The sequence below is a fragment of the Scyliorhinus torazame genome, chromosome 11 (assembly GCF_047496885.1).
Source record: "Scyliorhinus torazame isolate Kashiwa2021f chromosome 11, sScyTor2.1, whole genome shotgun sequence".
Classification (NCBI taxonomy): Eukaryota; Metazoa; Chordata; class Chondrichthyes; order Carcharhiniformes; family Scyliorhinidae; genus Scyliorhinus; species Scyliorhinus torazame.
In genome coordinates this window covers 139,274,221-139,289,703 of record NC_092717.1, presented here as the reverse complement: position 1 = coordinate 139,289,703, position 15,483 = coordinate 139,274,221, and the positions used below count along the sequence as shown (strand labels likewise).

General features: G+C 54.4%; 1 protein-coding gene across 1 annotated transcript in view; it reads left to right on the top strand.

The window, feature by feature from the left end:
* The window catches only part of LOC140385547 (chloride channel protein C-like), a 209,185-nt gene that overhangs the window by 57,474 nt on the left and 136,228 nt on the right, over positions 1-15,483 (top strand). The window contains exon 5 of the mRNA XM_072467798.1: positions 15,111-15,203. Coding sequence (XP_072323899.1) covers positions 15,111-15,203 — 93 coding nt within the window. The remainder of the gene's footprint in view (positions 1-15,110; positions 15,204-15,483) is intronic.

Sequence of the window (15,483 nt, the reverse complement as noted above, 5' to 3'; positions counted from 1 at the left end):
AGAGGATCTGGAGCTTCTGCGGGTCTGAGACGGCTTCTGTGGATGCTCCGAGGTATCCTTCAAAACAGGCTAGCCAGTACTCGAAGGTGGATGTGGCGTCGGCTACGTGAGGGTTCAGCTCCAGGCGATCAGGCTTGATTAAGACGTTCATCTCTAAAATTCTAGTGCAATAAAATGATGTATCATCAATGACCACGGGACAAAAATGGTGAAACTATTGAGGCTTTATTGCACTAGATGTTGAGCCTCCTGCAGCTGGAACCAGAATGGAAGCAGCGCAGGAGTGCATACACTTTTATACATCGCCTGCTGGGAGGAGCCAACAGGCTGGGATTTACTGTGTTAACTGTAATACAGTGGCAGTACCGTAATACACGTAGTATGTGACCAGTGGTGTTTACCACAATGCACCTTCAGATGCATTTTACCATAAGCAACAGGCAATCCCCAATTCACTGAAGGGGGACACAAGTATGGCTACAGAGAAGTCAGATAAGAATTTCAATGGGACAACCTACAAAAGAAAACATGCATATGCACAACTAATTGCTTGGTGCATTGGGAAACCTGATACAAATCATGGGCGAAATTCTCCGTTATCGGCGGAAACTCCGCCGATCGGCGCAAAAAACGGCGCAAATCCCACTTGCGTCACGTCATAAAAATGGGCCGATAGTCTGCGGCCCGAAATGGGCTAGCAGCGACGTAACGGGATCCGCGCTTGCGCAGTGGTTCACGCCGTGCAGCGTCATATGCGCTGCACGGCGTGACGGCTCATAAGGCCGCGCAGCTCCCCCCCACCCGACCGGAACAGCCGACCGCAACACCCGACTTGATGGCTGGCCGTCGCTCAGCCCCGAGGTTCGAGTCACGCGATGTGGAGGCGCTCCTGGATGCGGTGGAGCAGAGGAGGGACGCCCTGTATCCCGGGCACGGCCGCAGAGTTGCCCCACGCCACAGCCGGCGTCTGTGGAGGGAGGTGGCAGAGGCCGTCACCGCTGTGGCCCTAACACCACGGACAGGCACCCAGTGCCACAAGAAGGTGAACGACCTCGTCAGAGCAGGCAGGGTGAGCGTCCCCCATATCCCCCATATCCCCTCTCCCCCAAATCCCCCCCTCCCCATATCCCCCCCTCCCCCATATCCCCCCTCCCCATATCCCCCCTCCCCCATATCCCCCCTCCCCCATATCCCCCATATCCCCCCTCCCCATATCCCCCCTCCCCCATATCCCCCCTCCCCCATATCCCCCATATCCCCCTCCCCCATATCCCCCCTCCCCCATATCCCCCATATTCCCCCCTCCCCCATATCCCCCTCCCCCATATCCCCCATATCCCCCCTCCCGCATATCCCCCCCTCCCCCATATCCCCCATATCCCCCCTCCCCCATATCCCCCATATCCCCCCTCCCCCATATTCCCCCTCCCCCATATCCCCCATATCCCCCCTCCCACATATCCCCCTCCCCCATATCCCCCATATCCCCCCTCCCCCATATCCCCCATATCCCCCCTCCCCCATATCCCCCATATTCCCCCCTCCCCCATATCCCCCCTCCCCCATATCCCCCCTCCCCCATATCCCCCATATTCCCCCCTCCCCCATATCCCCCCTCCCCCATATTCCCCATATCCCCCCCTCCCCATATCCCCCCTCCCACATATCCCCCCTCCCCCATATTCCCCATATCCCCCCCTCCCCATATCCCCCCTCCCACATATCCCCCCTCCCCCATATCCCCCATATCCCCCCTCCCCCATATCCCCCCTCCCCCATATCCCCCCCTCCCCCATATCCCCCATATCCCCAAGTGAATCCAGCCCTAACCTTAACCTCTGCAATGCACGCGCAACCGATGGCGTGCATTCATATACCTGCCTAACACTGTTGCCTTTTACCCCTGCCACCACCCCCCCCCCCCAGGAGAAGCGCGCACACAACAATAGGGAGCATGTGAGGACTGGAGGAGTTCCCGCTGATGAGAGGCCACTGACCGTACACGAGGAAAGGGCCCTGGAACTGGCTGGCGGACCTGAGGACCGGGAGGTTGCTGATGCAGAGGTCGGGGCCCCACGAGCAAGTGAGCCACCAACAGCCCGTCCCCATATCCCCCCTCCCCTATATCCCCCTCTCCCGTATCACCTGATCACTGCCTGATGTCTAACCATGCATGCTTCATTGTGTATCGCAGGACCAAACGTCCAGGCACCCATCCCCGCAGATGCAGACCGCCCGCAGGATGCCCCTCGGAGACCACGGGAGACGGAGAGACCCGCACCCTCCAGCATGCGACGCCCGCAGGATGCCCCTCGGAGACCACGGGAGACGGAGAGACCCGCACCCTCCAGCATGCGACGCCCGCAGGATGCCCCTCGGAGACCACGGGAGACGGAGAGACCCGCACCCTCCAGCATGCGACGCCCGCAGGATGCCCCTCGGAGACCACGGGAGACGGAGAGACCCGGACCCTCCAGCATGCGACGCCCGCAGGATGCCCCTCGGAGACCACGGGAGACGGAGAGACCTGGAGCAACAGGGAGACGACACCCCCGTCACGTGCGGGAGCGACCACCCAGCGATGAGGGGGGCAGCCACAGGCCCCCGTCACATCCGAGCCAGGACACCACTACCCAGGACACCACTATCCAGGACACCCCTACCCGGGACACCACTACCCAGGACACCCCTACCCGGGACACCCCTACCCGGGACACCACTACCCGGGACAGCACTACCCGGGACAGCACTACCCGGGACAGCACTACCCGGGACAGCACTACCCGGGACAGCACTACCCGGGACACCCCTACCCGGGAAGACGAAATACCGGAAAGTGCCATGGACTCAGAGTGGGACGAAGAGCACGACACAACGCCACTGCTGTCACCAACACCCTCCACCATCGCAGAAACACTCACCACGGTTGGGCACTTTAGTGATGAGGCGTCTGGTACACTCACTGGTGCGCACAACACAGCCGTCCCGGTACAGCAGGTGGAGGTAGGAGCAGCAGAGGGACCGGGCGGTCGGAGGGCAGCCCAGGCCAAGCGAACATCTGCCGCCCAGATGGATCCCGGGTTCCTGCAGTTACCACACCCACACATAGATCCGATGCAACCACCGACACGGAGACGAGCGAATAGGGTGACGGGTGGCTTGCGGCGGCTGCGGTCGCAGGTGGAGGAGTCAACCCGCGTCCAGGAGCTGGGAGTGGTCCCGGTCATGCGTGCCACCCAGGCTGACACCGCACGGGTGGCGTCCGCGGTGGAGGCAATGGGTGCGACGGTGTCAGACATGGGGAACGGTTTGCGAGGCCTGGGGCCTTCCGTGCAGGCGGCGTCTGTGGCCCAGGAAATGGCTGCCCTCTCACAGGAGGCCATGAGCCAGTGCCAGCGCCAGATGGCAGAGGCGCTCAACGCCATAGCCCAGTCTCAGCACGCCATAGCCCAGTCTCAGCAGGCCATGGCCCAGTCTCAGCAGGCCATGGCCCAGTCTCAGCAGGCCATAGCCCAGTCTCTGCAGGCCATGGCCCAGTCTCTGCAGGCCATGGCCCAGTCTCAGCAGGCCATCGCTGAGGGCATCGGCGCCAGTGGCCATGTGCGAGCTGGCGTCGCACTGTCGCAGACAGGGTTCGACAACCCCCTGGGCTCCATGGCTGCACACCTGCAGACCCCTGTCGATACCAGCACGGGCCTCCAGGACTGGCAGCGCCAGATGTCGGGGGCGCGTCGGATGGCCAGTCCGTTCGCATCCCCCACCCATGTAGAGGCCTGGGGGCCATCGGGCACCCCGAGGGAGGAGGAGGTGGTGTGGTCCGTCCCGGCTCCCTCTGTAGGGGAGGTCCCGGTACACCGCGACACCTCGGACTCCCCCCCTTCCGTCCCAGGTGCATCGGGTGGGCAACGGGCAGGACAGGCTGGCAGCTCGCCATCCCAGTCGCCCGGGCCGCAGCCTGGCCCATCTAGGCCAGGACGCCCCAGGAAACGGCCGCCAAAGGGATCCAGTGTCAGAGGGCAGGAATCACAGGAGTCCACCCCCAGTTCTGCTGTACCGTCTGGGGAACCACGTAGACGTAGTCAAAGGGCCCGTAAGGCCAAACAATTAGACACTGAGTAAGTTGGCACGGGTGCAGGGCACAGATGAGTTTTAGGCGCTAGGGCACGTGCATGAACTCCTTTGGTTATTAAAGTCAATGTTACACCTACCGAAGCTGCCTTTGTGCTCTGTCCAAAGTGTGCGGGGGTGTCATGTACGTTGAGCGCAAGTGTGTGTGTGAGGGGTGGTCTTACCTCAGCTCCAGGTGAGTCTGCCCCCTTCCCCCTGGGCCGCCATCAACATCCCCCGGGCAGAGAACGGGACCGTGCGCTGCAGTGTCACAGCCGCATGCAGGGATGGTCCGGGTGGATGGTGGTACTGTGGCCATGGGTCAGACATAGTCCAACGATGTAGAGCCAGGAGCTCATCGGAGGCGGGTTGTCATCATTCTCCATGGCCTGCGATAGACACGCGTCCACCCGCAACTGGGTGAGCCCGGCCCGTTGTGCCGCCGGTGGATCGGCAATTGGGAGTGGGGGGGTGGTGTGCATGCGGGTGGGGTGTGTGGGGTTGGGGAGGGGGGTGAGGGTGCTGGGTGGGTGGATGGGTGGGGGGTGTGGGTGGTCGGCTGTTGTCATGGTGTGCGGTCTGTGGCCATACTACCCGATTCCCACGCCCATCTAGTCAGTGAAGCGGGCGTCTATCAGTCTGTCCCGTGCCCGCTGGGCCAGCCGGTAACGGTGGACAGCCACCCGTCTGTGTCTACCCCGTCTGCCCTGACCATTGCCCCCATCCCCCTCATCTGGGGAGGACTGGGCCTCTTCCTGCTGCTCCTCCACTCCGCCGTCCTCTGCCTGCGGCACATCGCCCCTCTGCTGGGCTATGTTGTGCAGGACGCAGCACACCACAATGATGCGGCCGACCCTATCTGACCGATACTGGAGGGCGCCCCCAGAGAGGTCCAGGCACCTGAAACGCATCTTCAGCACGCCAAAGCACCTCTCGATCACTCCCCTTGTCGCTACATGGGCATCATTGTAGCGGTTCTCCGCCTCATTGCGTGGCCTCCGTATAGGCGTCATCAGCCACGATCGCAATGGGTAGCCCCTGTCGCCCAGCAACCAGCCCCTCAGCCGGGGATGGCGTCCCTCGTACATGCCGGGGATGGATGACCGCGACAACACGAATGAGTCGTGTACACTGCCTGGGTGACGGGCGCAGACGTGCAGGATCATCATGCGGTGGTCGCAGACCACCTGTACGTTCATCGAATAGGTCCCCTTCCTATTAGTGAACACGGCCCTGTTATCTGCAGGTGGCCGCACGGCGACGTGCATCCCATCGATCGCGCCCTGGACCATGGGGAACCCGGCAATGGCAGAGAAGCCCACGGCCCGGGCATCTTGGCTGGCCCGGTCCACGGGGAAGCGGATGTAGCGGTGCGCCATGGCATAAAGGGCATCTGTCACTGCCCGGATGCACCGATGCCCCGATGTCTGCGATATGCCGGACAGGTCCCCACTCGGTGCCTGGAATGACCCCGTTGCATAAAAGTTCAGGGCCACCGTAACCTTGACGGACACGGGGAGAGGGTGTCCCCCGCCAGTGCCACGCGGTGACAGGTGTGCCAGCAGGTGGCAGATGTGTGCCACGGTTTCCCGGCTCATCCGGAGTCTCCTCCTGCATTCCCGGTCCGTGAGGTCCTGGTATGACTGCCGGGGCCGGTACACATGGGGCGCCCTCGGGTGCCTCCGTTGCCGTGGGGCCGCGACGTCCTCCTCCCCCTCCTCGTCCTGTCGGTCAGGTGTCCCTCCAGCCTGGGCGGCTGCCGCCTGCCCCTCTGCGGCAGCCTGCGCCGCCTCTCTGGCACGCTCCTCCTCCTCCTCCTCCTCCTCCTCCTCCTCATCCAGGGCAACATAGACATGAGCGGCTGCCACCACGGCGGCCAACATCGCTGGATGGTCTGAAAACATGACGGCCTGGTGGGGGGGAGGGGAACGACGACATGTCATCATTGCCCATATCCCCTCCTCCCCCCAGCCAGGTGGCATGGACCGCATGGGTCCAACTGTTGGAGGCTGGCACCTGGCCAGGTGGACCAACTCATTTGTCCTTCCAATAACCCACCCCGGTACGGACCCCCCCCCCCCCCAACCTCCACCCCGGCACGGACCCCCTCCCCAACCCCCAACCTCCACCCCAGCACGGACCCCCCCCAACCTCCACCCCGGCACGGACCCCCTCCCCAACCCCCAACCTCCACCCCAACACGGACCCCCCCCCAACCTCCACCCCAGCACGGACCCCCCCCCGACCTCCACCCCGGCACGGACCCCCTCCCCAACACCCATCCCAGCACGGACCCCCCCCCAACCTCCACCCCGGCACGGACCCCCTCCCCAACCTCCACCCCGGCACGGACCCCCTCCCAACCTCCACCCCGGCACGGACCCCCTCCCCAACCCCCAACCTCCACCCCAGCACGGACCCCCCCCAACCTCCACCCCGGCACGGACCCCCTCCCCAACCCCCAACCTCCACCCCAGCACGGACCCCCCCCCAACCTCCACCCCAGCACGGACCCCCCCCCGACCTCCACCCCGGCACGGACCCCCTCCCCAACCTCCACCCCGGCACGGACCCCCTCCCCAACACCCACCCCAGCACGGACCCCCCCCCAACCTCCACCCCGGCACGGACCCCCTCCCCAACCTCCACCCGGCACGGACCCCCTCCACAACCCCCAACCTCCACCCCGGCACGGACCCCCTCCCGGCACTCCCCCGGAGCCCAGCCTACTCTAACCACCACCCCCCCCCCCCCCGCCGCACACACACACAAGCCGAGACACACCTCTCCTCAGGCAATCAGTCTGCGGCCACGCCATTTCCTGCCCAGAGCCAACCCCCCAGGCCGTCACTCACCTCCTCGCTGGTCGGCGTGAGCCTGGAGCACCGGGTCACGCCGATGAAAAGGAGGTTTGATTCACGTCGACGTGAACGGTCATCACGTCGACGGGACTTCGGCCCATCCGGAAGGGAGAATATCGGCAGGCCGAAAATCGGCTGCCTTGCGCAGACCCGTGACATTCTCCGCGGCAGCGGCGCCATTAACGCCCCGCCGACTTTTCTCCCTTCGGAGACTTCGGCGGGGGCGGGGGCGGGATTCACGGCGGCCAACGGCCATTCTCCGACCCGGCGGGGGGTCGGAGAATGACGCCCCTTGTGTTCAATGTCTAGAAGTTTAGCACAGGATATTGCACAGAGCTTGGAGACAATCCTTTCTGCCGTGTAAGTGATGACCATTTGCAAATTTGTGGACTCCACTATCGCAGAATCACAGAATGCTACATTGCAGAAGAGGCTCTTTGGCCCATCGAGTCTGCACCGATGCATGAAAGACCCTGACCTGCCCACCTAATCCACCTGCCCACCTTGCCAGCACTTGGCTATTGGCCTAGAATGTTACGGCGTGCCAAGTACTCATCCAGGTACTTTATAAAGGATGTGAGGCATCCCGCCTCTACCACCATCCCAGGCAGTCCATTCCAGACCATCACCACTCTCTGAGTAAAAAAGCTTTTCCTCAAATCGCTCCTAAACCTCCCACCCCTCACTTTGAACTTGTGTCCCCTCGTAACTGACCTTTCAACTAAGGGGAACGGCTGCTCCCTATCCACCCTGTCCATGCCTCTTATAATATTGTACACCTCAATCAGGTCACCCCTCAGCCTTCTCTGCTCCAGAGAAAACAACCCAAACCTATCCAACCACTCTTTCTAACTTAAATGTTCCATTCCAGGCAACTTTCTGGTGAATCTTCTCTGCACCCCTCCAGTGCAATCACATCCTTCCTATAATGTGGCGACCAGAACTGCACACAGTACTCCAGCTGTGGCCTCACCAAAGTTCTATACAGCTCCATCGTGACCTCCCTGCTTTTGTAATCTATGCCCTGATTGATAAAAGCGAGTGTCCCATAAGCCTTTTTCACCACCTTATTCACCTGCCTTTCTGCCTTCAGAGATCAATGGACAAACACGCCAAGGTCTCTTTGTTCTTCGGAACTTCCCTGTGTCAGACCTTTCATAGTCTACTTCCTTGAACAAGCGAATGTGGTGACTAGGGACTTTTTACAGTAATTTCATACTTGTGACAATAAAAGGTTATTCTTCTTCTTATTATTATTATTGTCAAATTACTCCTTCCAAAGTGTATCACCTCACAGTTTTCAGGGTTAATTCCATCTCCCACTTATCCTCCCATTTGACCGTTTATATATTCCTGAAACCCAAGACACTCAGCCTCACTGTTAACCATCCGGCCAATCTTTGTGTCCCTGCCTCTCCAAGTGGAGATAGATTCTCTCCTTCAGAATCTTCTCCAGTAGTTTCCCAAGCACTGACGTGAGGCTCACTGGTCTGTAGTTCCCTGGCTCGTCTCTACAGCCTTTATTAAATAGTAGGAACACGTTAGATGTTCTCCCATCCTCTTGCACCTCTCCCGTGGCCAGAGAGGAATTAAAAATTTAGGTCAGAGTCTCTCTCTCCTCCCACAGCAGCCTGGGACACAGGTGGCATGGTAGCACAGTGGTTAGCACTGTTGCTTCACAGCACCAGGGACCTGAGTTCGATTCCCAACTTGGGTCACTGTCTGTGCAGAGTCTACACGTTCTCCCTGTGCCTGCGTGGATTTCCTCTGGGTGCTCTGGTTTCCTCCCTAAAGTCCTGAAAGACGTGCTTGTTAGGTGAATTGGACATTCTAAATTCTCCCTCAGTGTGCCTGAACAGGTGCCGGAGTGTGGTGACTAGGGGCTTTTCACAGTAACTTCATTGCAGTGTTAATGCAAGCCTACTTGTGATAAAGATTGTTAATTCATGCGGACCCGTAGATCTGTCCACGTTTAAGCCCGCCAATACCTCCAGTACCTTGTCACTCCCGTTGACAATTTGCTCAAGAACTTCACAATCTCTCTCCCTGAGTTCCATAACTACCTCCTCATTCTCTTGGGTGAAGACAGATGTGAAATATTCGTTCAACACCCTACCATTATCATCTGGCTCCACCCACAGATTGCCCCCTTTGTCCCTAATGGACCTTAGATTTTCCCTGGTTATCCTCTTCCCATGAATATACTTATAGAATATCCTGAGACTTTCCCTACTTTTGCCAGCCAGAGCTTTCTCATATCGCTTTAAGCTGCAGCACTTTCTGTACTCCACTAATGCCTCTGCAGACTTGCTCCCCTTATACGTTAAAAGCCTCTCTTTTCCTTCTCATCGTATTCTGAATGTCTCTGGTCATCCATGGTTCTCTCGGTTTGTTACATCTTCCTGTTACTCTATATGGATCATATTGGGCCTGTACCCTCCCAATATCATCTTTGAACCCAATGCCCTTCTGTAGATGTTTCCACAAGTAACTCTTTCCACTCTACCTTGGCCAGATCCTGCCTTATTTTGTTAAAATCTACTCTACCCAAAACCAAAACCTTTTTTGCAACTTGTGTATTTATTTGTCCATAACAAATTTAAATTGGACCGTGTTATGCTCGCTGTCACTAAAATGCTCCCCCATCAGCACATCAACCACCTGTCCGGCTTCATCCCCAGGACTGCACCATCCCTTGTTGGATCCTCTACATATTGAGATAAAAGGTTTTCTTTTATACATTTTAAGAACTCAACCCCATCTAAGCCCTTAACGTGATGGCTATCCCAATTAATTTTGGGATAGTTGAAATCACCTAATATGATTACCCCCTTATCGATCCCGGCCCTGGGTCACTGTCCATGTGGAGTTTGCACATTCTCCCTGTGTCTGTGTGGATCTCACTCCCACAACCCAAAGATATGCAAGGTAGGCGGATTGGCCATGCTAAATTACCCATTAATTTGAAAAAAAGAGACTTGGGTACTTTAAATTTTTTTTAAAAATTGCCCTCTTATTATTTTTACACAACTCCACGAATTGCGCATATATTTGCTTCTCAATTTCCCACTGAATGGGCAGCACGGAGGCACAGTGGTTAGCACTACTGCCTACAGCGCTGAGGACCCGGGTTCGATCCCGGCCCTGGGTCACTGCCCATGTGGAATTTGCACATTCTCCCCGTGTCTGCGTGGGTTTCACCCCCACAACTCAATGATGTGCGGGGTAGGTGGATTGGCGACACTAAATTGCCCCTTAATTAGAAAAAAGTAATTGGGTACTCTAAATTTAGAAAAATAAATTTCCCATTGACTATCTGGGGTCTATGATAAACACCTAGCAATGTAGCTGTCCCTTTTTTATTCACAAGCTCCACCCACAAAGCTTCATTTGATGCCCCCCTGAAGATATTGGGCAGAAATCTCCGGTCGCCGATGCTGAAATTGCATTTGGCAATTGGTCGGATAATCAAAGTTTATGACCAAATTTCCTGAGGCCCGCCCGCGATGCTCCGCCCCCGACCGGCCGAGTTCTCGACGGCATGGATCATTCATCATCTCATCTGTCGGGAACTTGGCGTGGCAGCTGCGGACCCAGTCCAATGCCGCCACAGTCGGGGGAGAGCCGGTCTGCGGGAAGGGGGGACTTTGGCAGGGGCTGGGGGCACTGTGGGGGGCGGTCCGGAGCGCGCGATTCGGCCAAAGGGATGGGCACTTTTTCGCAGGCCAGATCCGCGAGCGGCCGGCGCCATGTTGCATGGCGTGGCCACTGCAGGCCTCCGCCATGCGCATGCGCGGCCACAGACCCGGCAATTCCCCGGGCCATATCGGTAGCTAGAGCTCTACGCTGCCTTGATGCTAGCCCAGTCAAACGGAGGACCGGTGGCTGTTTTACGCAATTTATTCTGTTGTAAAATGCCACCATTCCCACGTCGACATGGGGCCATAGCCTCAAAATCAGAGAATCCAGCCCATCATCTTTCCTTACTACAGTAACTGACTCCTTAACTAATAATGCAATGCCTCCTCCTCTTTTACCCCCTCCTCTGTCTTGCCTGAAGATTCAGGGATGTTGAGCTACCAATCCTATCCATCATTTAACCATATCTCTTTGATAGCTATTATATCATAATTACACGTGTCAGGGCAATACGGTGGCGCAATGGTTAGCATTCCTGCCCCACGGCGCCGAAGTTCCAGGTTCGATCCTGGCTCTGGGTCACTGTCCGTGTGGAGTTTGCACATTCTCCCTGTGTTTGCATGTGTTTCACCCCCACAACTCAAAACAATGTACAGAGTAGGTGGATTGATCATGCTAAATTGGCCCTTAATTGGTAAAAATTAATTGGATACTCTAAAATAAAAAAATAAAAATATTTACACGTGTCAATCATCTCTCTTAATTCATCCGTTTTACCTTTAATACTCCTGGCATTAAAGTAGAGGCCATCCAGCCTTGTCTTACTCCCTTGAAACTTACTACCACTGTATTCCCTTTGACCTGATTGCTTTTCTATGTTATACTGTGTCCCTGTTCTGCTATTCGTCTGTGTCCCCCCCTGCCAAATTAGATTAAACTCTTCCCAACAGCACTTGCTGCAACACCGCCAGCAAAGATGTTAGTCCTGCTCTGGTTCAGATGTAGATTGTCCCACTTGTACAGGTCCCACCTTCCCCCAAAACGGCCCCAATGGTCCAGGAATCTAAAACCCTTCCTCCTGCACCAACTCTTAAGCCATACATTCTTCTGTGCTATTCTCCTATTCCTGTACTCACTAGCACGTGGTACTAAGAGTAATCCAGAGATTATAACCCGAGAGGTCCTGTTTTGTTGCCGACTGCCTAGCTCCCTGAATTCTTGATGCAACACCTCATCCCTCTTTCTACTTATGTTATTGGTACCAACATGTACCATGACCAATGCCTTATCACCCTCCCCTTCAGGATGCCCTGCAGTCATTCAGTGACATCCTGGACCCTGGCACCAGGGCGTCAACACACCATCCTGGAGTCTTTGTCATGACCACAGAAGCGCCTATCTGTGCCCCTGACTATGGAGTCCCCTATGATTATTGCTCTTCTGCACTTTGACCCTCCCTGCTGAACAACAGAGCCAGCCAGGGTGCCACTTCTCTGGCCGCTGCTGTTGTGTTTGATAGCACATCTTCCATTACAGCACAAGCAGCAACCAACATCTGAATGCTACGCTGGAAGCTCAGACTGTTGCCATGCAGTTAAGGAGCCCGAGTGAAATTGAATTCAATGGGAATTGGGGAAAAGCTCTCCAATGGCTGGAGTCACATTCTACACAAAGGAAGATGTTTATGGTTGTTGGATAGGCAGAATATCATATGACTCCTGGGATATTAGTGCAGGGGTTCCTCGGGGTAGCAGGGCCCATCAGCTCCTTTATTATTGCCTTCATCATAAGATCTAAGTGGGGACATTCATTGATTACTGCAGTGTTCAGCTTCATTCCCAGTTCTTTGGTAATGAAGCAGTCTGTGCCCAAATGCAGGAAAACGTGGACAACATTCAGGTTTGGGCTGATAAATAGCAACATTTGCGCCACAAGTGCCAGACAATGACCATCTCCAAAACAAGAGAATCTTGCCATCTTTCAACATCCTGGGGGCTACCATTGGCCAGAAATCTTTCACACAAATAGCCTCTATTGTGTCTTCAGTACGTGGATAGATTGGAGAAGCGGGTGGTTGTCCTCTTTGGAGAACAGAAGGTTGAGAGGAGATATGATAATAATAATCTTTATTAGTGTGACATAAACCGCAATGAAGTTACTGGGAAAATCTCCTAGTCGCCACTCTCTGGCACATATTCGAGTACACTGAGACAGAATTCAGAATGTCCAATTCACCTAACAAGCAGGTCTTTCGGAGCTTGTGGGAGGAAACCAGAGCACCCAGAGGAAATTCACGCAGACACGGGGAGAACGTGCAGACTCCGCACAGACAGTGACCCAAGCCGGGAATCGAACCCGGGTCCCTGGTGCGGTGAAGCAACAGTGTTAACCACTGTGCTACTGTGCTGCCCATGTAGAAGTATTCAACATCATGGGGGGTCTATACAGGTTAGAAAGGGATAGAAGAAAAAACGTTTTTACACAGTGAGTGGTCATGATGGAATACACTGCCTGAAGCTGTGCTGCAGGCAGAGTCAGTCATGACCTTTGAAGGGGAATTGAATAAGAACCTGAAGGGAAAACTATTGCAGGGCCCTTGGGAAACTGTGGGACTAGCTAAATTGCTCTTGCAAAAAGCCGGCACTGGCCTTATGGGGCTGAATGATCTCTTTCAGTGCTGTAACCATTCTAAAATTCTATAAGCAGGTAGCACTGACTTTGTGTACTGCCTGAATCACGACCATTGGGGCGGAGATGGTGGGGTGAGGGTGGTAATTGCATATGAATTTTACCCTCATGCTGTATAGCACTTCCCTAGATGGACTCGGGTACACTTCCTCTTTCCACTAAATTGTGGCAAACTATTGGTGCTATTTCCTTCCTGGCGAGATTTAGGAACCTCAGATCTAAACCATTTAACCCTGGCAATATGTTTATCTTAAATTTGAGTAACTTCTTTAGTATTGTTTATCACAGAATAATAACCTTTGCAGTGGTATGCGGAAAAGGCAAGGGAGTGACACTAAGCCACAATGCTCTTTCGGAGAGCTAGTGGAGACACGAAGGGCCTCTTTCTGCACCGTAACAATTCTGTGATTCTGTGATTCATACAACCCGCAGCCAAGGCACACCAAAATGAAGAAGCCTGAAGGCCATCTAAATTGTCCCTGAAGACTCATCATCACAATGAGTTTATCACAGAATAATAACCTTTGCTATCTGGATGTGCTCACCTCGGGTAGTTTGACAAATTCAATATCCACCTCTTCTGTGAAGATGTAAAGTGTTAATGTAGGATTACTGGCATTCCCTCATTGTCTCCTCCAAATTATTTGTTCTATTGTCAATACCTCTGTCTTGGTGAGAGAAAGGGATGAAATTCAACTTTTGATTGTCTCTCCTCTCTAGGACTCACATTTGGGTCTCAGTTGATGTCTAAGCTGGCCAAGATTGGTTATCTGGAGAGCCATGCAATGCACCCGCAACTCACTGTGATGATGAGTCTTCAGGGACAATTTAGATGGCCTTCAGGCTTCTTCATTTTGGTGTGCCTTGGCTGCGGGTTGTATGAATCACAGAATCACAGAATTGTTACGGTGCAGAAGGAGGCCCTACGTGTCTCCACTAGCTCTCCAAAAGAGCATTGTGGCTTAGTGTCATTCCCTTGCCTTTTCCCCATACCACTGCACATTGTTTCTATTCCAGTAATCATCTAATACTCTCTTGAATGCCTCCCATCCTGTTTCTGGTACTCCTGAATATTAGAGCTTATATGGTCCATGCGCTGCCTTGAGGCAAGGGATTGAGAACTCTCAAATCAAAGCAAAATACTGTGGATCCTGGCAACCAGAAACAAAAACAGAAGGTGCTGAAGATTCTCAACATTTTGATGTTGCCAGACCTTCTAATTCCGTTTTTCTCTCCACAGATGCAACCAGACCTGCTGAGCATTTCCAGCCCTTTCTGTTTTAATGACAGAGAACTTTCTCTTTCCTTCTGAGAGATAAAGCAGGTGACAATGCCACAGCCATCAGTAACAAAAATGTTGATCCAGCTTGCTTTGCAATAGCTTAGTTTGAAAATGGACCTATATCTTAGGAGTCAGCAAGGTGGCATCTTTATTATTCTTCATAGTGTGAGGCGTACAAAATAAACTTTTTTCACTGTGAAACCCATGTCCTTTTTTGTGTTTTATGTTAAATAAACAGTTTTTTTTGTTTGGAATAGTGCTTCGTCTTGAATGAATGCTGCATGGCATAAAGAGAGGAGAAAACATATGGTGGGCGAATGATATTTCAATAGCTGGTGTACCGACCTAAGGGTCTAATTACAAAACAGGAAAGTTATAGTTTAACTAAAAAGTGGACAAGAAGAGGTGAATAGTATGGGATGCAGGATATATGGGAGTGTAACTGGCAGGGTTGAATTCAAAACAATATTCTTATTTTCATTTTTGTTGAAATGTAAATAATTATGTTTATCATAAATAAGCTTTCTTTGTAGTTCAATTCTAGGAAGTGGTCTGAGTCAGTTTAAATCTGACACATTTGGAGTACAATTTCCTTTCTTCACAAGATTTCGAAACTGCGCTGACAGGTAATTGGTTGATTTTGAAGATGAATGTCTGGTGGTGGAAGAAAAAGTTGGAGTGGTTTCTTCTGGAGAGCGGGGAAGCTGAACATGCGAGATCTTGAGCTGTCCGGCTCCATAATAATGCAGCTGTGAGATCAAATCTCGTGGTGAGATGGGCAGGAAGTGACCCATCTTCCCCGTCACTTCATAGGCTCTAACGTCCAGGTCCCATATTTGAATGGCACTGCCGCAGCCATTCACTCTTCCACTCTGCTCTTTGACTCCACCCGCACTCCGCACCCCC